Source organism: Lissotriton vulgaris, chromosome 2_1 (genome assembly GCF_964263255.1).
Source record: "Lissotriton vulgaris chromosome 2_1, aLisVul1.2, whole genome shotgun sequence".
NCBI classification, from domain to species: domain Eukaryota; kingdom Metazoa; phylum Chordata; class Amphibia; order Caudata; family Salamandridae; genus Lissotriton; species Lissotriton vulgaris.
The window spans coordinates 36,004,164-36,030,799 of record NC_141687.1 but is presented as its reverse complement, the minus strand read 5'-3'; the positions used below and the strand labels follow the sequence as shown (position 1 = coordinate 36,030,799).

The following is a 26,636-nucleotide window of genomic DNA, read 5'->3' as shown; positions in this document are numbered from 1 at the left end:
TCCTGCGGCTGGGAGTCCTTCCAGCGAGGGAGGCTCGGACAAAGGGTTTCCTGCCTTGGGAGTTGCTAGCACCACCCCAGACAGGATTTTGTGCATTAGGTAGGCCAGGGCTGAAAGGAATGAGACATGCCTGGGGCACACAAGGTGTCCTGTGCATACACCGGTCAGAACCAGTTCCTGGGACACTCCAGCCCCAGAGCTGGCGCAAGACCGGACAAAGGAAAGGGGGTGTAACCATCCCCCTTCCTGGTCCCACCCAGAGGAGGGACTAGTCATAGTGCAGCCCCCTTTAGCTGGATAAAGGTAGGAGCTGGTCCCATTCCAGATTAGATTATCCTGATCAACTTCACAAGAAGAAACTCTGGACCTCGACGTTCTGCTCCACAGAAGACAGAAGGTATCTCCCTTGTGGGCAAGGAGTGTCCACCCTGCATCTGCCGGCACCATCAGCGTACCGCGACTTCCCTTTGTCGTCTTCCTGCAAAGGATCCAGACTTCAGAGCCTGACGAGACCCGGATTCCCAGACCTCTCTGACCTCAACCCACATCTGCAGCCGAGCTGAGACCCGTGGGTGTGACGAGACACGTGGGACCGGCCATCTTGAAAGAAGGAGCACTTCACTCCAGCACGACTTCTGAGGTATCCTCGTCCAAGTGCTTTGGGGACTGAGAAGCCCCGACCCCGAGCAGCTCCTGCATCGAAGATCAGCCCTCCAGCATCCACGAGATCTGCGTGGGGCCCTTCTGCCTGTTTGCTGCTTGACGCGTTGTCTGGTCACTTGCCGGCTGGCTAGTGACCTCCTAGACGACGAACACCGACAACTTTGCTGCTGGTCTGGTTGCTACAGACTGGCCCTTGCTCCCTTCCAAAATAGGAGCACCCCGGACCCTCCTGGTCCACTCCAGACGCCGTTTCCACTCACCGTGTGGGTTGCCTTTGCAAAGGCCTGTTGAACCCGACTCCGGAGACGACACCGTCGACAGCGAGAGCCTGCATGGGACAGCTCGTGCCTCCATCCTGGTCGTCGAAGACACCACCTGGTCCACGTGGCTGCAGAGACAAGCGTCCACCTTCACCTGATCGCGACGACGACATCTGGTTCCACTCTTGGTTCCACACCAGTCACTGGCTAGTGACTTTGAACATTGTCCCCTCTGCTTTCAGTTTCTTCTCTTCACCAATCCACCCTTGGATTGCACCGGACATCTTACTCCCGGTCGCTGCAGCATCTTTCTTCAAGGCTCCATAGACTTCGACGCGGAAACCCGACACGACTTCGCACCTATGCACCCGCAGCCTGTGGGTGAGGTAACACGAGCATTTCGGTGCTCAAGGGTAGCTTGACTCTCCTAGTGTCCAGTTCCATTGTCGTTTCAGTCCTATCTAGTCATGAACGTCCGTACTCACCTTTTCTTTAAACTGTACTGTCCATAGACGTTTGTACGCATCTCGCGTGTGAGTTCACACTCTGCACACGCGCTCCGTGGGCCTCCTATTACTTACCTCAAGTTAGTATAGCGTGGTCCCAGCGATCCTAAAACCTCTGGACAGCTCCATTTCTTTAATTGACTTTCACATTCCATTTATCTAGTATATGGTTTGTCGTGCCCCTAGGGCACCATTGTAAATCGTGCAACTTAAACGTATTTTTCCTAAGAGTTTGTCATGTGCTTAGCCCTCTGACCTCATAAAGAGTTCAGAGGTGTATGTTAGTTAATAAATACCTGTTTATTTTCATAACAACCTGTGTGGTGTCCTTTTCATTTGGTATTCAAAGGTTATATGTGGTAAAACAGCTGGCTTCACATGCCATAAAGAGTTTAGCCAAAAGACTGCTTTTGTCCACGCTACTAGGATAGCTGGTCTATAAGGTTGACTTACAACCAATCACCTTAAGGGTTGTTTGGACTGATACAAGGTGGTCACTAGAACTAGTGAACATCATATATCAGGCCAACTTCTCACATTGGTGTGCAGCGGTTTGGATTTGAGCTTGCTGTTGTTTTTACCAAATATAATCTGAGATATCATTTGAAAAATCACACAAGGTACCATAGGTACATATAACAAGCTTAGAAATACTCTGAGTTCTACTGAACCAGCTGTTGTGGTAGAAAGGGAGTAGCACACCCTGACTACAACTTTTAGCAAGGGATCAGTAGGTAAACCCATAGTGTAGGTAAGTGCACCACTTACACCTCACTAGAAAAGCCTGTCTACCACAGGAGGGAACACAGAGTCTCCCCTTGTGGTTGATGACCCTCCACAGGTCACTTCCAGATATGCAGCTCTTAGCTTCCAGGAGATGAGACAATTGTGTACCTCCAGGAAACTAAAACAGGGTTTTAACCCTACCACTCCTTTTCTGATAGGTCTCTTAGAGACATATGATGCCAGAAGGGCTTCTAACACAGGCCCCTCTAATTCAGATGGGAGCATGCCACCCTTAGAGGGACTTGGGTGACCCTGACCTTAACCTCCATGAAACAGAAAGTGAAGAGCAGGAAGAGGAAAAGGAGTTATCTGGGGATGAGGCAGAAAAAGGTCCAGTAGTAGTGAGTAGGCTCACCAGGACCAAATTAAGCATACGTGAGAATGGAACTGGGGGACCCCCAGGCCTATCCTCAGGTAGGCTTAACCTTGGGAACAGACAAGCTAGGTCTCACTCCAGAGGCTCTAACAGATCTGTTCATACCCATGTCTCTCAGGCATCTTCTCAGAGAGGGATGACATCCCCTCAGAGAAGAGAGCATGAAGCTAAGATGAGGGAAGTCAATCTGAGGATTGAGAGGGAAGAACTTGCCCTTGCCAAAGAGAGACTTGCCTTTGCCATAGAGCAGACATTGAGTGGGGCAGACCCCACTGGTGGCAGCATTATCATTAGAGATAAAGACAGGAGTTTTGATACTAGACACCTGAGTAAAATAGTGCCCCCCTTTAAACAAGGGGATGACATCCACAAATGGATGACTGCTTTGGAGAGGGCCTGCACTGTCCAGTGCATACTCCAGAGTCAGTGGGCAGCTATATTGTGGCTCTCCTTTGAAGGTAAAGGTAGAGATAAGCTCCTCACTACTAGAGCTGAGGATGCTAACAATTACCAAGTCCTGAAGAATACAATGATTGAAGGGGTTGGCTTAACAACTGAGCAGTACAGGTTGCTGTTCAGAGACACCCAGAAAATTCAGTCTCAGGATTGGGCTGACTTTGTAGATTGTGCCACTAAGGCTTTTGAAGGCTGGTTACTGGGAAGTAAAGTTACTGATTACACAGGATTATATAATCTAATTATGAGAGAACAAATCTTAATTAATTGTCAAAATCAGTTTTTGCATCAGTACCTTATTGACTCAGATCTGACCTCTCCCCAAGAATTGGGAAAGAAGGCAGACAGATGGGTCAGGACAAGGGTCAAGCAGCAGAACCGGAACCAGGGTGGTGGCCAGAAGAAAGCAGACCAGAAGGGTAATGAGAATAAGCAAAATGACCAGAAGTCTTCATCAGGGCCCCAAAAATCCTCTGAAAAGGGTGGGTCCCAGAATCCTTCCAATACCCAAAAGAAACCTTATTGCCATACCTGGAAACAGGTAGGCCATTGTAAAACTGATAGCAGTTGCCCAAGGGCCAACAACAATAAGGAGAACATACCCCCAAGTAACACTTCCCAGCCTCCTGTTACTACTAGTAGTAATCCCCCAGGTGGTGGGAGTGTGTGGTATCCTCGCGGGGGGCTCATGTCTGCTGCTTATTCCTGGAACTCGGAACCCTCTGTGTAGGAGATTCTGAGTACTCCAGTGCGGCGGTTGGCGTGGGCTCCTAAAAATGTTAACTGGCCTTGTTGAATAAACCTTCATAATTATACCCGTTCCTGCCTACCTCATCCCATCCTCGTCGCCAAGCTTGATCCGAACCATCCAGAACAAGTTTTAGGCTATTCTGATTTTGTCAATTCTGTTGATGTATCTTCTGTTAACAAGTGGGAAACACTTTTTCCTCTAGTTTTTTCTTCTAATTTAGGTTTAATAATGCAATACCTAAGGTACATAAAGTGCGCAATATTCCCTTGTCTTTAAGAGAGTCTGTTAAAAAAGAACTTCAAAGATTGTTTGACCTTGATGTAATCGAAGAAATCGAATCTTCTGAATGGCTTTCGCCTGTTGTAGTAGCTCACAAACCGAACGGAAAGATTTGTTTATGTGTTGATATGCGTTACCTAAATTCTAATGTTTGGGTTGATAGGTATCCACTCCCAAACATTGGGGAGATGTTCTCAAAACTCAAAAATGCCTATGTTTTTACTACGTTGGATTTATTTAACGCATATCATCTGATTGCCCTCCATGACGATAGCAAGCATCTTACATCTTTTATAACTACAGAAGGAGCATACAGGTATAAAAGGATGCCCTTTGGATTAGTGTCTGCTTCCTCAGTATTCCAGCGTGTCATGCATAACCTGTTCAAAAATGTGTCCAATGTCCTTTACTTCCAGGACGACATTTTGGTTTTTGGTAAGGATGATTGTGAGCATTCTGAAGTTCTATTTAAAGTTTTATCAATTTTACAAGACAATGGTCTTACTCTCACCAAGGAAAAATGTAAGTTTGGCAGGGACTCTGTAGATTATTTGGGGCATTCCATCAGTAAGAAGGGCATTTCTCCCCAGCCAGACTTTTACGTTCCTCATCTGCTCATTTGGTGGCGGTTCCTCGAATCCGGAGGATTCGGATGGGTGACCGTTCCTTTGGCTTCACTGCTGCTAAATTTTGGAACTCTCTCCCATTTTCCTTGAGGAGTTTGAATGAACTATCCCTTTTCATAAAGGGGTTGAAGTCCCACCTTTTCCCCAGGGCAGTGTGATCTCGTCTGTGTGTGATGTGTGTAGAGTCAAAGCGCCAAGATACCCTTTGGGTGATAGTTTGCGCTATAAAAGTATGTCTTACATACCTACATACATTCTTCCCTTTCTCTTAAACGCATTTATTTTAAACTTACTGTCTTATTATGTGTAGTATATTTTAGGAGAACTTCGGACGTTAGGGCTTTAGATATTTCGAGGTTGATTGTGTTGAGCTATCTGAAAGGAGCACATAGTGATAGATTTCTTACCTTTCAATATATCCCCAGGCGTCAGACTGGATCCGGAAAGTTTTCGTCAGCAGCACCCCTGTGCGTCGGTAGGTGGTGTTGTGTGGCTCCACATCGTCATTTACTTTGTGGTCGCTGAGATGATGTCGCCCACGCTCGCTGACATCAGTTCTTTCTTTTTCCGCGCCAGCAAGCGCAGATACGGGAAGAGCAGGTACCCTTAGTCATTTTTTGACTAACTTTTTAAGTTTTTTTGTCTCCATTTTTACATTGAGTCTCCGACTCCTGGTGCAGTTAGGATGCACAGTTTCAAGTCCTGCGAGGACTGTCACCGCATGATGTCGGTGACGGATCCGCACTGCGTGTGTCTTTTCTGCCTGGGGCGCGACCACGTCCCCAAGTCGTGCCCTGACTGCTGTGCGATGCCGCCGGAGTATTGGTGGGAGTGGTCCCAAAAGCTGCTGGAGGCCCGACAGTCGGCTCCGCGCCACTCAAGGTGCCGGTCTCACAGAAGGTTGAGGGACCGTGCTCGGAGTCATCATCATCAGTCTTCCAGTTCCAAGTTTTCGCACTCTGGGTCAGGTAAGGGGAAGCACAAGAAGTCGAGGAAGGGGCATCGTTCTCTGACTTCCCCTCGCCGGTCGCGCCTCCCCCACGGCTCCGGTGGAGCCTTGTCGGGATTGCAAGCAGCGCAAGTACAGTCGCGCGCCACTAACCTGAGGAATCGGGCCAGCAGGAACGATGAGACGAAAGTCCCCTCGACTTGTTGAAACACAACCCCCAGAGGTGACGTGGGAATCACCTTCTGAGGGAGTATCACGAGAAGCCGGGAGGTGAGAAGGGTGTTTGGAAGAGCCGGAGTTTTGGATGTGGCCTTCTGGGTCGGGTGATCCACAAGACTCGGTTGAGGGACAGACTGCAGCGTGGAGAGACAATGAACAGGTATAAGTATCTTGTCTGTTCGAGGTCACTTCCCTCCCCTGGCCCTAAGTAATGACACTTACCAGAGATACAACTCTCTTGTCTTTGAATGCTAACAAGCAGTTCCTCAATCCGAGATAACCGGATAGGTGAAGAGAAAGTTATCGTCACTTTCTCCAATGGCGTAGTATCCAATGAGGCTCGACGACTCTCGGTAAACAGAAAAGTAATTGTACCTTGTAGACTCTTGTTCTCAATAACTCTTGAGAACAACCAAGTCGTTATATGTTATAATCACAATGAACTCAAATAAGAAGAACTCTGTATTACTGAACGTGAGATCTTCTGGGGAACAAATGTAATCAGAATGCGTATGATACTGGAATTTAGAAAGAAAAGAAAATACTGGGGAAGAAGAACGATCCCGTTCTTCTTTCGTAATACTTGCGACTTGTCGGAAGTTATCTCCACTCCTCTGACCTCGCAGGCTTTTCTTCGGCGTAGACTTGGAAAGAATCTGGCCACGCAGGCTTTTCTTCGGCGTAGGCTTGAATCACTCTGACCATGCAGGCTCTTCGTCTGCGCTGGGTTTCTTCTCGGTATATCTCCGGCGGGGACAACACCATCCGCCAAATACCTAAACCACCATAACAATTGTCAAGCGCCGATCTGTTGCAGAGGAGGAGCTTATATAGGCTCAGCCTTCTTTCCTGCTCTCCATAGCCGCTTTGCCTTCTGGGACATGTAGTCCGTTTGGAGAGATCGCGTTATTTTGCCTTTTCTTCCTTTCCTCGCCGTGTTGGCGAGAGTGATCGCGACAAGCCTGTGGTGTCGCCGCCGGCCTACCCACCCTTTCCGGGTCCATCGGTGACTCCAGCCTAGATACAGGAGTTCCTGTCGGCCATGGCTAGCCTATTTGGGCCATCGGGTCCCGCTGGTGCGCCTTTGGGCCCTGTGGTCCTGACTGGGGTTCCTCGCATTACATCGCCTGCGGCTACAGCCCTGGCATCGCTCCCGGCTCCCGCCCCAGTGCCGCAGGACCTCCGTGGATCCTGTCCTTGATCCCAGTCAACGCCGGTTGACCTCATAACACTTCCACCGACGTCGACCCCACCGGCACCAATTCCGACGTCGCCCGCTCTTCTGGATGACATTGTCCCCAGTTTCAGCCCCAAAGAGGATGCGACGACGGGTTGGTCTCTACGCCGCTCGGGGATTTCTATCCCCATGTCCCTGTCCCTTATTTTCGGCTTGTGGAACGGCCTGAGGAAGAAGGAGAGGACTGAGAGGAGTCTGAGAACTCTTTTGCAGCTGATTGCGAGTATGAACAGGACTGGGCATAGGAGTTGGGGGAAGCCAGTGGTCTGGATACCTCACCAAAACATTGGCATGCTGTCTCCTCCCACGGTAGCCACAGAGGAGGGCGCTAGTTATGCTGTGGTGTTGCATAGGGCAGCCAAGGCCCTACACCTCGAGCTCCCAACTGTGGCTGTCAGGACTAACCTCCTGACCGAAGTGCTTCAGCCAGCAGCTACTTCTGCGGAACCGATGCTCCCCTTCAACAAAGCACTTTCCGATGTTCTTTTGAGCACTTGGCCCAGGCCCTCCACAGGGGCTCCTGTGGATAGGAACGTGGCCCGACGCCATCGCCTGGCTCCGGGTGACCCAATTTTCCTCTCCCAACACCCCACCCCAGAGAGCTTGGTTGTCCAAGCCTCTGCTTCTCTGACCGCCTTCCCTTCCGCACCTCCTGATAGGGAATCCAAGAAACTGGCTCAGTTCGGGAAGAAGATTTTTTCTTCCGCCAGTTCTGCGCTGCGGTCTGTGAACACCGCATGCCTCTTGGGCCATTATTCCCACTTTGTGTGGGATACGGTGGTGAAGATGCTGCCCCAGTGTCCGGAGGCGTCCCGGACAGCTCTCTCCCAGGCTGTTGCAGAGGGGAGAGACACAGCAAAGTTCATGATTCGTTGTGGCCAAGACACCGCCGACTCACTGTGCCAATCGAATGCAACGACGGTGACAATACGACGCCATGCCTGATTGAGGACAACTAGATTTTTGGAGGATGTCCAAACAGCAATTCAGGAAGATCTTCTGTCACAGCAGCGGGGAACGGTCCTCTCCCCGAACCTGTCCAGCCTCCACGTCTTTGTGTGGAGATTGAGCGGCGGCAGTTGATTCCTTTCGACTTACCTGCTGAAGTTTGTGATGCCATTCTGGTGGCCAGGTGTCCCTCCACTAAGATGGTATACGCCTGGAGGTCAAACAAGTTTGTGGCATGGTGCACAGCAAAGGCTGTGGATCCCCTTTCTGCCCCTCTTTCTGCGGTCCTTTTGTTCTGGGCACTATCAAAGGTTATATTTTTCAGCCATTTCGGCCTTTCTCAGGCTTTCTGATCAGCCCTCTCTTTTCAAGTCCCCTGTTGTAAATTGGCTTCTTAAAGGCATTACACACCTTTTCCCTCCTATTCCATTTGTGATGCCACAGTGTGACTTGAATCTGGTTCTTACTTACCTCATGTGGGCTCCTTGAGCCCCTTCACAACTGTCCTCTTCGTCTCTTGATCAGGAAGATTGCCTTCCTGGTTGTCATCACCTCCGCTAGGTGAGTGAGTGAGCTCCAGGCTCTTTCTCTTGCATACCTCCTTTTCTGTCGGTCCATCCGGACAAGGTTGTGCTCAGGCCCCGTCCTTCCTTTTTGCCAAAAGTTGTTACGGCCTTTCACATTGGGCAGACCATTACCTTACCCACCTTCTTTCCGCCTCCACATCCTTTCAGAGAGGAAGGAAAGTTCCACCGTCTGGACTCAAAACGTGCGCTCTCATTTTCATCTCAACCGCACACAACAGTTCCGGGTGGATGACCAACTCTTTGCTGGCTACGCTGGCACAGCTGTACACAAGAGGACTATCTTCAGCTGGTTCATCTTGTGTATCAAAACCTGTTAATCTTTGGCTAATAAAGAGCCTCAGGTGGACCTGCGTGCTCAATCCACTAGAGCAACTGCAGCCACTACTGCATTGGGACGTGGTGTCCCCCTGCAAGACATCTGTCAGGCTGCCATGTGGGCCTCGCTGCACACATTTACTAAGCATTATTGCCTGGACAGACTAGTCTGGAGAGACAGCTTCTTTGGCCGTTCTGTTATCCGGAACTTTCTGGTGTGATCTTGGTTCACAGACCCACCACCTGGGTTGGTATTGCTGGGGTATCTATTCTAAGGTAATAAATCTATCACTATGTGTTTCTTTCAGATGAACAAGTTACTTGCCTTCGGTAACAATATATCTGTAATAAACATTAATAGTGATAGATTGCTTACCACCCCAACCTGTAGTGTATGAATAAAAAAAAAAGTTCCTGAAGTGCAATAGGCCCCTGTCCATGGAGTGCCCTAAAGACTATACAAGAGGCCTTGAAGCAGATCCGCTGATGAATAGGCAGCCAATGGATGTCTCTAAGCGCCAGAGATGATGAAGCTGAGCGCATCCGAGAGAGGGCCAACTTGGCTGCCATATTCTGGATCCGCTGCAATTTCCTAATCAGGGAACTAGGGCCACCTAGAAGCAGTGCATTGCAGTAATCAAGCCTGCTGAGTATGATACTGCGCACTACTTCGGGTCTGGCCGAGGCTGGTAACATGGGGAGGATCTTACGCAGGGTTCGTAGCAGCATCATGCAGGTGCCAATAGTCTTGTTTACAAAGGCATCCAACTGTAGTTGTGGGCCGAAGATGACACCGAGGTTGCGAGCAGTATTCGCTGCTTCGACAGTGACCAAGATGGTTGGTGGCCAAAAGTCCACAGGCAGAGGACGAGGGATTTTATCCAATGAGCAGTGCAGCACCTCAGTCTTTGATCCATTAAACTGAAGGGAATTATGTCTCAGTCCGCAGTGGCTAGCATGCACCGATGAAAGGTCTCTGCAGAGACAGCATCGTTACCTTCAAAGGAGAAGATAAGCTGCATGTCATCGGCATAGTTTATTACAGAGATGCCGAAGGATTTAAACAGCCTAATCCGGGAACAAAGGTAAAGGTTAAACAAGATGGGGCTGATTGCCGCACCTTGAGGCACTCCTTGCCCCACCTTTCTGGTGCCGGACCTAAATAGAGGTAAGGCCACCACTTGATGCCTATTATGAAGGTAAGAGACCAGCCAGTCCCGAGCCGAGCCCACCACCCCATTCTCTTCCAATCTGTTGATTAGAGTAGAGTGGTTTACCATGTCGAAGGCGGCCCGACATGTCGAGCGAAGATCGTCCAGAACCACCACCAGTGCCGATTCCGTACCGTGAGCTGGCCGGAAACCAAACTGGGCTACATCTAAACAGGCATTAGCCTCTATAAAGCTAGACAGGGATTTGGTGACATATTTTTTCAAGATTTTGATTGGAAAGGGCAATAAAGAGATGGGCCTGTAGTTCGCAGGACAGAGAGGATCTAGTGTTGCTTTCTTCAGAAGTGGAGTTACCACTGCCCGTTTCCAACTATCAGGGACCATAGCAGAGCTGAGGGACTGGCAGCAGATAGAATAAAGAGGAGAAAAAAGCTCCTCTTGGAACAGCTTCTAAAACTTATGTGGCAACGGGTCCAAAGGAGAACCCGATGCGACACAGTTGGCCAAGTTACAAAAATCCTCATAGGATGGAAGAGGGAAGCTGGACAGCATTGGGTGAGCAGTAACTTCCCCGGTGTCGGCTGGAGTCAAAGTGGACAGTGGCTCAAATGTGGGCTGGATGTTAGAAGTACTAGGAGCAGAAAGACCGCTCAAGATAGTGGTAATCTTGTCCTCAAAGGTAGCGGCCAAGGAATCGCACAGTTCCTGTGAAGCAGGGATGCTTTTAGCGGCACAGGCAAGATTGGAAAGATTATTAACGATTTTAAAAAGAGTTTGTGACCTATTAGCTGCGTGTGCCAACGTATCCTTGAGGTACTTGGCTTTGGCACATTTTATCTGTGCTTTATAGCCCAGAAGAACAAGTTACTTACCTTCGGTAACGATATATCTGTAAGAAACATTAGTTAGTGTTAGATTCCTTACCTTAGAATATCCCCAGGCGTCAGTCTGGATCCGGAAACTTTTGCGTAGCAGTACCCTTGCGCGTCCGTAGGCGTCGTCTGCAGGCGTCTCCTGCGGCTCCGCGTCCGTCGTTGGCGCCGTGCGCCGTGATGACGTCGATGGAATATATAGACGCCGCCTCCGCGCGCTGACGTCAGTTCTTTGCACACAGCTTTTCCGCGCCAGAAGACGCAGAGCCATGAGAGAACCAACACTGGTGCCATTTGAAACTAGGGCCCTGAAAGGGATGTCCTTAACCCTAGGTATCAGTTCGCAGAACGGGGAGGATGGGTGGGTTCGGTAAGGAATCTAACACTAACTAATGTTTCTTACAGATATATCGTTACCGAAGGTAAGTAACTTGTTCATCTGAAAGAAACACGTTAGTGTTAGATTCCTTACCTTAGAATAGATACCCCAGCAATACCAACCCCGGTGGTGGGTCTGCGAACCAATACATTCCTACACCAGAAAGTCCTGGAGGACAGAATGGCCAAAGAAGCCATCCCTCCGGACTTGACTGTCTAGGCAGTAGTGCCTCGCAAATGTGTGCAGCGAGGCCCACGTAGCCGCTTGGCAAATGTCCTGCAAGGGGACTCCCCGGCCCAGGGCAGTAGTAGCCGCCGTGGCCCGAGTGGAATGGGCCCTCAGCCCAACAGGAGGCTCCTTCCGAGCCAAAGAGTAGCAGGCTTTGATGCAGAGAACGACCCACCGAGAGATGGTCCGTTTGTGTACCGCCCGTCCCTTCTTCGCACCCACGTAGCCAACAAACAGTTGGTCATCCACCCGGAACTGGCGTGTGCGATCCATGTAAAATGAAAGCGCACGTTTTGGGTCCAGACGGTGGAGCCGCTCTTCATCCTTTGAAGGATGCGGAGGCGGGAAGAAGGAAGGGAGGGTGATGGACTGCCCGATATGGAAAGCAGAAACTACTTTGGGCAGGAAAGAAGGTCTAGTCCTCAGAACCACCTTGTCAGGATGGATGGACAAGAAAGGAGGTTTGACAGAAAGAGCCTGGAGCTCACTCACCCTCCTGGCAGAGGTGATGGCAACCAGGAAAGCCGTCTTCAAAGTCAGGAGACGGAGAGGGCAAGAATGAAGGGGCTCAAAGGGAGCACACATCAAAATGGTTAGAACCAGGTTCAAGTCCCACTGAGGCATCACAAACGGAACAGGTGGATACATGTGTGTGATGCCCTTCAAGAATCTCGTTACAATTGGGGACTTGAACAAAGAAGGCTGATCAGGAAGCCTAAGAAAGGCTGAAAGGGCAGAAAGGTAGCCCTTGATAGTGCCCAGAGCAGAGCCCTGCTGGGCAAGAGAGAGAAGGATCAGAAGAACCTCGGAGAGAGGGGCAGAAAGAGGATCCACAGCCTTTGCTGTGCACCATGCCACAAACTTGTTCCACCGACAGGCGTATACCGACTTAGTGGAGGGACGCCTGGCTGCCAGAATCACATCACAGACTTCAGGAGGCAAGTCAAATGGCCTCAACTGTCGCCACTCAATCTCCAAGCATGGAGGTGGAGACTGGACAGGTTCGGGTGGAGGACCGTCCCCTGCTGCTGCGACAGAAGGTCCTCCTGAAGGGGCAGGCGGATTGGGGGACCGACTGACATGCTGAGTAGCTCGGGATACCAGTACCTTCAAGCCCAGTCCGGAGCCACAAGGATAACTTGGGCCCGGTCGCGCCTGATCTTCTTCAGCACTCTGGGCAGAAGTGGTATAGGCGGAAAGGCGTATAACAGACCGCAACTCCACTCGCGCCGAAAGGCGTCGCCGTGCGAGTGCCGTCTTGGAAACTCCAACGCGCAGAACTGATGACATTGCGCGTTCTCTTCTGTGGCGAATAGATCTAACCAAGGCTCTCCCCATTGCCAAAAGAGGCCTTGCGCCACGTCCGAGTTCAGACGCCATTCGTGATCCATCGAGCACCGACGGCCGAGTTCGTCCGCCCTGGCGTTCAGAGAACCTGCCAGGTGTTGAACCGTCAGAGTCACGCCCTGACGTTCCAGCCACTGCCAGAGGCGCAGAGCCTCCTGGCAAAGGGTCCACGACCCCACCCCGCCTTGTTTGTTGCAGTACCACATGGCGGTGGTGTTGTCCGTGAACACCTGCACCACACTCCCGTTGACAAAGGGGAGGAATGCCTTCAGTGCTAGACGAATCGCCCGCAGCTCCAACATGTTTATATGGAGCCGGAACTCCGCCGGAGACCAGATGCCTCTGATCTCCGCCTCTCCCAAGTGGCCTCCCCAGCCCTGGAGGGACGCGTCCGTCACGACAACGTGCTCCGGTTGGGGAAGGGAGAGGGACTTGCCCCTGACCCAATCGCGGTCCGTAAGCCACCACTGCAGTTGTCTCGCAGTGCCCTCCGAGATCAAGACGTGGTCGGACAAGTTGCCCTGATGCTGGGCCCACTGAAACTTCAGGTCCCACTGCAGAGCCCGCATCCGCCACCGGGCGTGATGCACCAGAAGGATGCAGGAAGCCATCAGCCCCAGCAGCCGCAGCGTCAACCTGACCGAAACCCGGGATAGCGGCTGAAAGATGGGAATCAACGCCTGAATATCCCGGATCCGCCGTTCCGGAGGATAAACCCGAAACTGCGCCGAGTCCAGAACCGCTCCGATGAAAAGGAGCTTTTGAGAGGGACACAGGTGTGATTTCGGCACATTGATGGAGAACCCCAGGCCGTGCAAGAGGTCTGCCGTCATCTGGAGGTGGTGGACGACTGTCTGGGGCGAGCCCGCCTTCAACAACCAGTCGTCTAGGTAGGGGAAGACTGAAACCCCTAACCTGCGCAGATGGGCTGCGACCACCGCCAACACCTTTGTGAACACCCGTGGGGCGCTGGTAAGGCCGAAGGGGAGCACGATAAACTGAAAGTGCTCCTGGCCTACCGTGAACCGCAGGTAACGCCGGTGGGCCGGCAGGACGGGGATGTGAAAATACGCATCCTGCAAGTCCAACGCTACCATCCAGTCTTGCGGGTCTAGGTCAGCCAAGACCTGAGCCAAAGTCAACATCTTGAACTTCTCCTTCCGGAGGAAGCCGTTGACGTTCCTTAGATCCAAGATAGGACGTAGGCCCCCTTTGTCCTTCTTGGGTACCAGAAAGTAGTGGGAATAGCAACCACGTCCTACTTCTGGCCCAGGAACGCGCTCGATGGCCCCCTTGGCCAAGAGGGCCGTAACTTCCTCCTGCAGAAGTTGCAAGTGGTCCCCCGACACACGGTGGTTCTGCGGTGGCATGGCTGGAGGAGTGGTCTCGAAGGGGAGGGAGTAGCCCCTTCGGACGATTTGCAGCACCCACCTGTCCGATGTGATCGTGCGCCAGCGGGCGTGGTGATGGCGAACCCTGCCACCCACTGGCATCACGTGGGCCTGAAAACACGGAGTAGGACGATTTTGAGGCAGATGCTGCGGGGGGAGATGTGGCCTGACCCCGCCGTTGACCCCGACCGCCTCCACGGCGGTTTCCACGGCCGCCACCGCGTTGAAATGATTGTTGCGGTGCGTGGCTGGCAGCACGTGTGGGGACGCCCCTTCCGTGGCCACGAAAGGAGCGAAACGAACCCGTTTGCTGGCGCTGGGTCGAGAGACCCAAGGACTTAGCCGTGACCCTGGAGTCCTTAAAGCGTTCCAGCGCGTGGTCCGCCTTGTCACCAAACAGGTGACAGCCATCGAACGGCATGTCCATCAAAGTATTCTGGACATCTGCCGAGAAGTTGGCGGATCTCAACCAGGCGTGGCGACGAATCGCCACCGTCGTGGACATCGCTCTGCCTAGCGAGTCGGTCGTATCAAGACCACATCGAATAGAATATCTAGCTGCATCTCGGCCCTCAGCTACAGCTTTGCCGAGTTTTGCCTGCACCTCCATGGGGCATTCTGGCAGCAGCTCCGCGACCGTATCCCACAGAGAGTGGGTGTAGCGGCCCAAGAGGCAAGCGGTGTTGCAAGACCGCAGTCCTAAACTCAGGGACGAGAAGACCTTCTTGCCATATTGGTCATACCTCTTGGATTCCCGATCGGGCGGGGCCGACGGGAATGCGGACTGGGAGGTGGAGACCTGGATCACCAGACTCTCAGGGGTGGGGTGGGTGGACAGGAACTTGGGGTCGTCCGGACAAGGACGGTGGCGTCTGGCCACGTTCCGATCAACAGGCGCACCTGAAGAGGGCCTGGACCAAGTGCCCAACAGAACGTCTGACAAGGCTTCGTTAAACGGCAGCAGAGGCTCCTGTGGGCATGACCGCGGTTTGAAGACCTCAGTGAGGATGTTAGGCCTCACGGCCGCGACGGGGAGCTCAAGGTTTAAGGCCTTGGCAGCCCTCATCAACACCACTGAATAGGCAGCTCCCTCCTCCGATGCCACGGAAGGAGGAGAGACAAAACCAGGGTTAGGAGAGTCATCCAAACCACTGGCGTCCCCCAAATCACCTGTCCAGTCCATGTCATACTGACACTCGCGTGACAGAGGGTCCTCAGACCCCTCCCAGCCCTCACCGTACTCCACATCATCACCATAGTCGGTGTCAACTATGTAGACCGGCTCCACGGGGTCGACAGGCCCCATCGGCGTCGAGCCCGGCGTCGGGCGACGCCGGTCCGACTCCGCGTCCGGATTCGGTGAGGGTATGGGGACGGCGCCGCCCGGAGCCGGCGCCGGAGCCCCGGTGCCGCCCGAAGCCGGCACCGAGGAACCGGCGTCGCGCGGGGGCGGCGTCGGGGGTAACCCCGATGGAATCGGCGCCGGATTGGATGGACGTCCATCCGGTGCCGACCCCGAAGGCCCTAGCGGCGCCGGAGTCGGCGCCGCCGGCGGCGCCGGTGTCGGAGCATCCGACGGCGTCGAGGTAGGGTCAGCTGAACCGCTAGGGCCCCCGGACGGGTTCACTGGGCCCGTAGGCGCCGTGGAACCCGCCGGAGAAGATAGGGCCCTCATGGCCATGAGGAACGCCTCTATCTCCTCAGGCGTCGCACCGTGCCCAGGGACCTGAGGGTATGGGGCAGGCCGCGCCGGCGACTCTCGCGGAGCCGCGGGGTTGGGGTCACCCGAACCCCCGGCCGCATCACGCGAGCGTCGGGGGGAGTCGGGGGTACGATGACGACGCCCCGACTTCTTGTGTCTCTTACCTGACGAACCCGACGAGTGATGTCGACTTCCGGAGCGCCCGGCGCGGCTCCGCGACCGCTCCCGCGACCGCTCCCTCGAACGCTCCCTGGACCTCCGGCCGGACCGAGACCGCTCTCGACGCGGGGCCGACACCCGGAGCTCGAGCAGCTTGCGGGACCGCTCCCGCCTAGTCTTGCTAGTCAGAGCCCGGCAATCGACGCAGGCGTCGACATCGTGGTCGGGGCCCAGGCACCGGAGACAGAGTCGGTGATGGTCCGTGACCGACATCGTGCGGTCACAACCGTCACAATTCTTGAAACCGGGCATCCTTACCAGGCACAAGATAGTAATTAACTAGAGAAAAACTTGGTCAAAAGACCGGGTACCGCTCTTCAGATCTGCGTCCACTGGCGCGGAAAAAAGAAGAACTGACGTCAGCGCGCGGAGGCGGCGTCTATATACTCCAGCGACGTCATCACGGCGCACGACGCCAACGACGGACGCGGAGCCGCAGGAGACGCCTGCAGACGACGCCTACCGACGCGCAAGGGTACTGCTACGCAAAAGTTTCCGGATCCAGACTGACGCCTGGGGATATTCTAAGGTAAGGAATCTAACACTAACGTGTTTCTTTCAGATGTGATTGTTTAAAAAGATGATTTTTATCTACCTCAGAATAGTGCTTCCTCCAGGTTCTTTCCGTTTGTCTACAACGTAGTTTCAGCTGGAAAAGTTCAATAGTGTACCAAGGGGCAGCGTGCTTGGATCTGTCCTTCACTTTCCTTAATGGAACAGTTTTATCTAAAGAATCTGTAATCTGTTGGCAAAGGCTCTGGTAGCTCTCCTCTACTTCTTTCTCCAAAGTAAAACCACAGGGAAGCAACGCAGGCAAGGTAGAGGATTTAAAAAATCTAGACCACTGTCTGCTAAGTTTAGTGTTACCTGTGCAATTATCTATGAAAGAGTCATTGGGAAGTTCTAGTGAAAATTGGACAAGGGCATGATCAGTCCAGCATTGAACGGTTATATCCCCGATCTTGACCCAAGTGTCTTCAGCAAAGACCAGATCCAGGATGTGACTCTTCAAATGAGTTTGGGAGAGCACCAGCGGCTGAAGGTGGATGTTACTGCAGGCCTGGCATAGATCTTTATACGCCGTATCCAGGAGGCCATTCAGCCAGAGATTAAAGTCTCCCAAAACCATGAGCCTAGCATGAGAGTTAGAAAGATCATAGCTGAGATCCACCAGATCAAGTGAGACTGTCGTGGCACTTCCAGGTGGCCTATAACAAAGCAGGCCTGAGTACAGGACCCCCTTATGACCTTTAAGCGAGAAGCCCATCAGTTCAATACCTTGAACGTTTTTGACCTCGAACTCTGTCAAGCCAAGTGTCTCCCTGAAAATAAACCCCACACCTCCTCCTCTGCCGCCCGCTCGAGGGTTATGCCTGATCTAGTATCCAGGGGGGCAGGTCAGCCCAAGCTCCAACCCCACTGTCAGCTCTTGTCCATGTCTCCGTAAGAACCAGCACATTCAGACCCTGAAGATCGATTAGGAGTGATATTTCCGAATTATGTTTACACAAGGGCCTGACATTGAGCAGACCACAGGATAACACCGTAGGACTATTGGTGGTTGCTGAAGGCTGGCTGGCCGAGCAGGATAGCTGGCCTACCTAAAAGAGTTCTTCCCTGGAATAGGCATATCGAGCAGGAGTAGGTTTGGCAGCATGGCTGGCGCTGGTTGCGGTCTGAGCGCGGACGGGCGCGGACGGGCTTGCCTCTGGTGCGCCTCTGGCGCGCTATCGGCGCGTGCGCTACGCGCTTGGATGTTCTGCATTATAAACACGGTAAGCGCGAGAGTCCTACGAGTCAACCTCTGGACCCGCGAGCAAGATGGCGCCTGAAAACCGGCACCTTCCTGGTTCCCACACCCAAGATGGCGGCCAAATCGCCGCGGCGCGGTTCAAGTAAGCCCTAAATCGGCCTAAATCCTGCAAATACGGGGTGAAAACCTTTTAAAGTGCGGGTAAGAACTAGAGATGATTTTTCACAGCTAAGGCGGCGAAAGTAGAAAATTCTGCAGCGCTATACAGCAGCAGCGCGATTATGCAATGGGGCTTCTTAAAAGATTAAACTGGTTGTTAGCTAAGAGAATTACAGAGTGAGCGTACGCGCTGCAGGTCAGGTAAGCAAAGTCTACCTGTGCATGGAGGGGATCCTGTTTTTGAATCCTTCTACAAGTGCGAGAGTCCTACGAGTCAACCTCTGGACCCGCGAGCAAGATGGCGCCTGAAAACCGGCACCTTCCTGGTTCCCACACCCAAGATGGCGACCAAATCGCCCAGGCGCGGTTCAAGTAAGCCCTAAATCGGCCTAAATCCCGCAAATGCGCGGTGGAAACCTTTTAAAGTGCGGGTAAGAACTAGAGATGATTTTGCACAGCAAAAGCGGCGCAAGTAGAAAATTCAGCAGCGCTATACAGCAGCAGCGCGATTATGCAATGGTGCTTTTAAAAGATTAAATTGGTTGTCAGCTAAGAGAATTACAGAGTGAGCGTACGCGCTGCAGGTCAGGTAAGCAAAGTCATTGTCTCCCCAAGATGATAAAGTCCGAAGAACAAGGGTAACGTCCCACAGAGTGATATATTTGGGACAAGGAGGGTTTAAAAACCCTCATGCTTCTCATAATCTTTTTAGTTAGAAGGCTTTGGCCAACTGAGATTCCGTTAATTAAAGAATGACTAGCTGAGATCGTGGATCTGTAAACATTAACAGTTCTGTAAGACAAACTTGAAGTAAAACGATCCGAAAGATAATTAATAACATTGACTAGATCAGTTGAAATGGAATCGTAACATCGTTGAATGCACCAGCGACCCCATTTGTTCCATGCCAGTCTATAAGCCTTTCTTGTGCCAGATGCCCATGATTCAGAAATGAGTTTGAAAGCAGTTGACGAAAGCCCAGGGATTCTCCATGTTCTCTTGAAATCTTCCATGCCGTCAGAGTTAGAAGGCCCTGCTCTACAAGGGGGTGTATGTGACCCTCTGGATCTAGAAGTATCTCCTTGAAAGAAGAGATTAAAATGGGAAAATCTACGCTCATTTCGAAGATGATTGGGAACCAAGCCTGAGATCTCCAAAGTGGAGTTATCACGACCATGCTCTGTTTGTACGTCGAGCATGAAGGAGAAGGCGAGGAAGCATTGCAAAAGGTGGGAACGCATAAGGCACTAATCCCCTCCAGTCTTGGAAAAAGGCATCCATCTTCAGAGCTTGAGGGTCTGGGCTCCAACTGAAGAATTCCTTCTGGTGAGTATTCAGATGGTCCGCAAACAGATCTGTTGTGAAGGGTCTCCATCTGGACTGGATGGATAGGAATACATGCCTGTTCAGTCTCCAATTGCTGGAGTCTCTGAAATTTCTCGAGTACCAGTCTGCTACCTCGTTCTTCAACCCAGGAATGTGTTCCGCAACAACTGAAATACCTCTGCTCAAGCAATAGCCCCACAGGCCCTTCATTAAGTCTGTTAGATCTTTGGAATTAAGTCGTCCTAGTTTGCTGACATAACGAACTGCGGACACATTGTCCATTCGTAAAGTTACACAGCATTTCATTTAATTCTGAGTGAAACAACGAATCGCAAATGAACCTGCTAGTAATTCCAAGCAGTTGATATGCAATTCCTTCTCTTGCGGAGTCCAGCGACCCCCTGTTGACGAGTTCCCACATCTCGCTCCCCATCCTTCTAAACTCGCATCTGATTCTATTATCAGATCCGGTTCCTCCCCAAAAATGGCTCTCCTGTTCCATGCCTCCACATTTTTCTACCACCAAAGGATTTCGATTCTCGACTCCTGGTATAGAGAGACCAACTGGGAGTAGGATTGGTTGGATCTCAAGGATCCTGCCTTTAATCTTTGAAGTGCCCGGTAGTGTGACAGACCCGGGAGGATCGCTTGAATCGTTGAGATAAATGATCAGTCTCACTCCCCTTTGTCTTAGCCAAGCGGTAACGGGTCGGAGTACCGTGGTAAAGCACCAAGGGGCGGAAGATAGACCAAAAGGAAGGCTGCAAAACGGATACAGGCGCCCTTCCCATGTGAATTGAAGAAACTTCTGATGGGGTTTCCAGATTGGTATTGTCAGGTAAGCGTCTTTTTTTTTCTTTTTTTTCTGAGTTCCTTCCTCACTTTCCTTACTTTGTCACTGGGAAGACGTAGTTCTGTCTTCACAATGTCTACCAAGAAACCCAGAAACTGTGTTTGTTGGGATACATTAATAGAATGGCACATTATCATCATCATCAAATGTTTTTTTTGGCTAACATAGTAATGATAAAAACATACATGTACAAATTGATCACCCAGACCGTACAAAGCACATCACTAATAAACTCACTGTCATACAATTCATATGAAATTACAAGTTATCCTATTCTCTAGTACTCAGTTTAACCGTAGCCAAAGATGAAAGATGTCAAAGGGTAGACTGCCAACAGAAATACAGGTGTGCAGCTCATTAAAATATCACTTTTCAGGAATGGTAATATCCATTTTTGGCACAAGGGGCTATAAACTTTAACCTACAAAACTTTCCATAGTTAGGCATCTTGCTCCCTAACCAGAGCCTTCTTACTCTATTAGCCGACCAGACACCTAAATCTTGACGGTTAGGCACTTTTTTAAATACAGATATTTTAGGAATGGTCGGAGAGGGTTTAGGATCATGCATCTGAGGTAGTGCCTAGTCATTCATTTTGGACTTTTACGGCTTTATAAACAGATTGATTTGTTGATGGATTGAAGACCCCTGCCTTTGGCACTCTCTTCTTCTAAATCTTCGCTTTGTACCTATTTGCTTATGAATCCTAAAACTATTAACTGGCTTGTAATTTTCTCCCCTTCTCAATCCCAACCTTTCTCTTTCTTTGTTAACACCAGGAAGTGGTTATCTTGCATCTAAAGCACAATCAAATACAAACTAAAGGGCCGATTATGATGGAGGACGGACCTGAGTCCGTCCGCCACCATAGAGTAGGAGGGACTGTCCGCAGGGCTGCGGAGGTCTCTCCATGCAGATTAGGATGTGACCGCCAGGGTGGCGGTCACATCCTCAATCATTAACATTGCATCGGGTGCAGCTTCAAGCTGCACCCGCCGCAATGTTAAAAAAGCATGCACGGCATTTGCGTGCAGAAAGCAGCAGGCACCATGCGGTGCCCGCCGCTTTGTCCACGCAAATGCAGGGAGGTACCATAGGTACCCCCCATGTGCACCCACCACCGTCCCGTCACTAAGGGGGCTCGCAACGGGCCCCCGAAGGCAATCTCCGTATGCTTTTCCACGGCGGAAAAGCTGCCGTGGAAAAGCATATGTTTTCCGCTATCCTAATATGGCTGGCGGTGTCTGACAGACACTGCCAGCCATGTTAGAGCTTTTGCGCCGCGGTCGGAAGGCGACAGCGGCGGAAAAGCAGAGGACGGATTTTGAGACCCACCACCATCCTTATTTGGCGGTGGGTCTTCTGTGCCCCCGCAGAGGTTTTCCCGCATCCTCCGGGCCGGCGGTGGCTTCCGCTGGCCCGGAAGATGCGGGAAAACCGTGATCCTAATCAGGCGCCAAATACTGAATAAATAATACACAAAATGATTTGTCAAAGGTTGGTGGAGCTGCTGTCAATGTCAGCCCCTGTTTTGATGACGAAAGCATACAACCAAGGAGTTCCTCATCATGTTGCAGGGAAGAACATTTCCACATTTCATTCCTTAAAGAGTGTTAAAAGTACAAGGCAAGTACAGGCTAAAAATGCCAATTTAGATCACATTGTGCTCCAACCAGCAATTCGGAAAAATAGAAGGTTTGCCAGAATCTCACCTTGCTTTCTCATCCAGAAAAGTGTATGGCTTCTGAGGAACTCCTTGTCGGAGGGCAGTACCATCCTTCCCTGCGGGTGTTGTCCTCCCTGATGGAGTGTATCTTGCATCCTTGCCTGGTGTGACGCTCTTCACAATAAACCTTGTTGGCACCATCTTGCCTGAAGTTGATGACATTGGACTGACTGGGGTCAATGGCTCTTCATTGGTTGGTGACACTGGGGAGGGGGGCAAGGGTACTGGAGAGGGTGTGCTGGGTGGCATGGAAATAAAAGAGGTGACCATATAGGTAGGTGCAGGTGACGTGGATCCTTTATGGGTAGTTGGCAATGGGGGAGGAGAAATTGAAGATGGTGGAACTGGTGGGATGTCCCGTGTGGGAGAAATGGATAAAGGTTTAGGGAGTGTCACTAGTGGAGGTGAAGCACCTGGAGAAGATACAAGAGTGACTGAAGGTGCAGGCGATGTTAAACCAGGTAACGTTACTAACTCCTCTGGGACAGGCAATATTTTAGCGTTTTGCACACTGGACACAGGCATGGGTTTTGGGGTCACAGTTAGCTGTGAAAAAGAAGGGGGTGGAGGGGGCATTCTGCCAGGGGACATTGGAACTTCTGAGGGTATAGACACAGTGACTGAAGAAAGACGGGGTGTAGGAATTGTGGTCTGAATAGTAGAGGTTGGGGAAAGCAATGGCGAAGAAGTGCTCTGAGGAGACACTGAGTAAATCTCCTCTGTATCAGTGGAAGGCACATTTCTGACTACAGCTGGAAAATGGGATGTTGTAACTTTGTAAGGAGTTGGAGGTTGAATGACAGAAGAGCCACCAATAGTGGATACTGCCTCTGGCAGAGAAGGGGTTGAACCCATTCTGGGTGTGGTTGGTGGAGTGGCAATAATACCACGGTGCTTTCTTGGTGGTGTTGGTGGCGGTGGGCCTTTAGCAAGCCGAGGGACTTGAGCCTGGGCAGCTTGGCTAGGTTCAGCAGGCCGCAAAGCTGTTGATGGTCTTTTTTCTGATGTCACAGATTCTGAGGTGGTTCTTCTGGTTGTCGGAGTTACCTTAGAATCTAAAAGGAAAAACAAAGCTAACATAAACTTGTTACCTTCACCATGTAATGACAATGATCTCCTCTTTAGATTCAGTCCATATAAATGTACTTATTAGAAAGCCATCTGTCATGCTGAAGAAAAAGGGTACTGAAGGCAGCCTTAAAGATGACACAAAATCCTGGTTAGACCCAAGAGAGAAAAATCAAACATTTCTTAAAATAAACCTTGCCTTGTCTTTTGGTAATGAAGTGTGAATTAAAACGAACATTAAAATAGTCCACAAATAATGAATGTAAAGTTCAGACCTATTAAAGAAAAATTGAAGGTATATGTAATAAGGATTAACCACAAAGGATTTAATGAAAATAATGACAAAGGAGAGGTAGAGAAAAAGTCATTGTAGAGATAATGACACCTTAACTAGATGTGCTACAATGGTTTAAAATAAGGCATGAATAAAATGTATTTACTTGGTATAAACATGCCAAAGGCCCTGACTTTGCAGCAGAATTCAAAGAAAATAGTAATTTGTGCCAGTTGTTCAGCAACAGAGCACCAAGATCTTCACTAGAAGATCATAGCATTCCTAGCGTGCTGACATAAGCTGGTTGGGTTTGATTGAGTAGATGCTCAACACTTTGATGTTGTTATTACAAACGATTTCCATTGTGGTTTGACACAGACCAGTCTGATATTCAGGCGGAGGTTATGAACTTGTTATGTTATGTGAATTTGTATAATGCATAACTTACCCGCGAGGGAATCCTGGGGCTGAAGCAGGAGCTGTATGCGCACAGACAAGGTCATGGCTAGAAGAAGAGCCAGGTCTTCAGTTTAATGTGAAATTCAAGGACTAAGGAGGAGGTTCTGATGTGAAGGGGCAGGTCATTCCAGGCTTTAGGGGAGAGGTAGGAGAAGGCACAACCGTCGAATCTTGTTCTGCATATGATGGGGGAGTGTGCCAGTAGGAGAGGAGTCCGGGAGGTGAGAAGTTTCCTGTAGGTCTTTGGAAGTCAATGCAGTTGTTGAGGTACATGGGACCAATGTTATATAAGCGTTTGTATGTGTTTGTAAGGAGTTTAATGAGTGCTCGTTTTTTGGATTGGGAGATGTTTGAGCTCTTAGATATGCGGCGTAATGAGAGTAAGTCTTTTTTTTTCATTTACATCTAAATCTTTTTAAGGGTGGGAGGTTAAGAGTGGGCCTGGCTGCAGAGTTTTGTCAGAGTATTCTGGTCGGTGGAGCATTGATGCCATCATAGAGTGCATTGCCTTAGTCCAGCGTGTTGGTGATGAGGGCTTGGGTGACGCTTCTGTGAGTGTTGGTGGGGAGCCATTTAAAGACCTTCTTGTGCATCTTGAATGTGTAGAAGGAGGAGACAGAGACTACATTCACATGTTCGGTCATGGTAAGTTGGTTCTGAGGTTCTTTGCGTGAGTTGCAGTGAGGGGTGTGGGTCTAAGTTCGTCAGACCACCAGGTGGAGTTATCTGGTGAACAGTACTACTCCCGCTTAGTCTGTTTTGAGCTTGGGGTCAGTTGGTTTTCATCCGTCTAGTGACTTCGGTCATGCAGGTGGGGCAATTGGTTTGGGTGTTTGGTGTCTTGTTAGAAAGGGAGAGAATAACCTCGGTGTATTCAGCGTTGGATGTGATCTTGAGTTAGTAAGCGTGGATGCCACTGGCTTATGGGGTCATTTAGGAGTTGTCATCTTCTTACACTTTTTTTGAAGAATGTTTTACCAGTTTTTTGTCGTTGAAATACTATCAAGCAAGGACTTCGTTGGCATTCTAGTTTCCTCAGTCACATGTGAAACATCTAGAAACAAAAAGGCACACTCACCCTCCTGAACATAGAAGCAGGGCAAAGGCCCAACCTGGCTTACCTACTTAACTCAGAAGCAATCCCTGGGGTCCTCTTTGCTCTCTCAGCCAGATCACATTTAAGAATTTCCACACAGCAGGCGCACAGAGAAGAACATTGTTGGAAAGTGGGTTACTGGTAGGGGCAAATGTAGGTCTACCACTGGCAATAGGGCCACTAACACATGGTAGGACTCAGCATAGGTCTTAGAAAATGATTCCAATGCTCAACCCCTGGTAACATTGCTGTGAGCAGACAGGCTTAACTTCAAAGACAGGTATGTGAATCATTTAAAAACACCATGTCAGTAAATAATTAAGACACAACACATAATAAAACTCCAACACCAATTTATAAAAATAGGAAATATTTGTATCTTTAAAGTGACACCAAAACGACAACAATCCAATGCAAGGAACCAGAGAGATGAATTTGTAAAGATTTAAAATAATATAGCACTTAGAAGATTATAGTACCATATTGTGATACCTGCACACGATAGACCGGGCCAAAGTCAAAGTTTCAGGCCGAGCGCAATTGAGCCCTGAGCGGCTACAGCTAGCGGCAGGTCCCGGTCTCAGTTTCTACCTTCACACTTAGAAACTTTTCTGGAGCTTTTCTTCTCGAGGCCCCTCGAAGCTCCCAGCCAGTCTGGATTCGGTAAGGGTTCGCAGGCTTGACTTGTGATGAGGTCCCGGTCAACTTCCCTGGAGCGGACTTAGAAAATTTCTCAAGATCGCTTCAGCGGGGCAACCCTGGAATCCAGGCCAGCATGCAATGGAAGGCAGGTGGCTCGGCGTTTGCAGTTGCTCCAGTTCACCTTTTCTACGAGAGGATTTAGAAACTTTTCTGGAGCTTTTTCCCGCTGGGTCTCTCGATGCTCCTCATGTAGCCGGATCCGGTGAGTGTTCGCCGGCTTCAGATTTCTTCTAGTCCCGGTCAATCTCCGGAAGTTGGAGCAATGGAGCTTTTAGCGGGACAAACCTGGCCGGCTTGGCCGGCTCACGGTTGAAGGCAGGCGGACTGGCTGGCCAGGTTGAGTCGGTCCCTCTATGGTGCTTTTTTTCAAAGATGCTCCAAAGTTCTCCAAACTTCTTGAACTTCTTCCTGAGGTTCCTCAAGGGGTCCCAAAGTGTCTTAAACTCACTCCAAGGGTCTGGATGCTCCAAGATGGTACTTGAAAGTTGAGGACTTCAGTTCCTTCAATCCACTGGTACAAAACCCTAACAAATCCACTGATGGTTCTCCAAGGTGTAGATTTAGTTGGCGATGTTCCACATGAGCTCTTTTAACCTGTAGCTTTCAGGGAGTCCACTCTTTAGTTCTTTTCCAGCAAGATAATCCACAGGGCTGTAGTTTCATAAGGTGCAGTCTTCAGAGGTCAGTCCTTAGAAATCTTTGCACAACAAAACTTCTCAACAGGGCACTTCTTGCTTCAGTAGGTTTCAAGAAGCAGATCTGGAGGGCTCTGCCTCTCTCAGATACTTATTCCAAATTCTCTGGGTCAAGCAGGAGGTCACTTCTGACCAATGGGAGCAGGGTAACTCCTCCAAGATATGATCACATCCTGTAGAGTGTGGCATTATTTTGTCCCAGAGTGCTGATTTTCCAGCAAGGAGGTAAGAGCTAGCTAAACACACCCATAGGATGG

General features: G+C 50.5%; 1 protein-coding gene across 3 annotated transcripts in view; it reads right to left on the bottom strand.

Annotated features, from left to right (window-relative positions):
* The window catches only part of SPEG (striated muscle enriched protein kinase), a 1,422,155-nt gene that overhangs the window by 146,877 nt on the left and 1,248,642 nt on the right, over nucleotides 1-26,636 (bottom strand). For all 3 annotated transcript variants that reach the window (XM_086954403.1, XM_086954404.1, XM_086954405.1), the window contains one exon: nucleotides 22,072-23,140. In XM_086954403.1, the coding sequence (XP_086810529.1) occupies nucleotides 22,072-23,140 (1,069 nt within the window). The remainder of the gene's footprint in view (nucleotides 1-22,071; nucleotides 23,141-26,636) is intronic.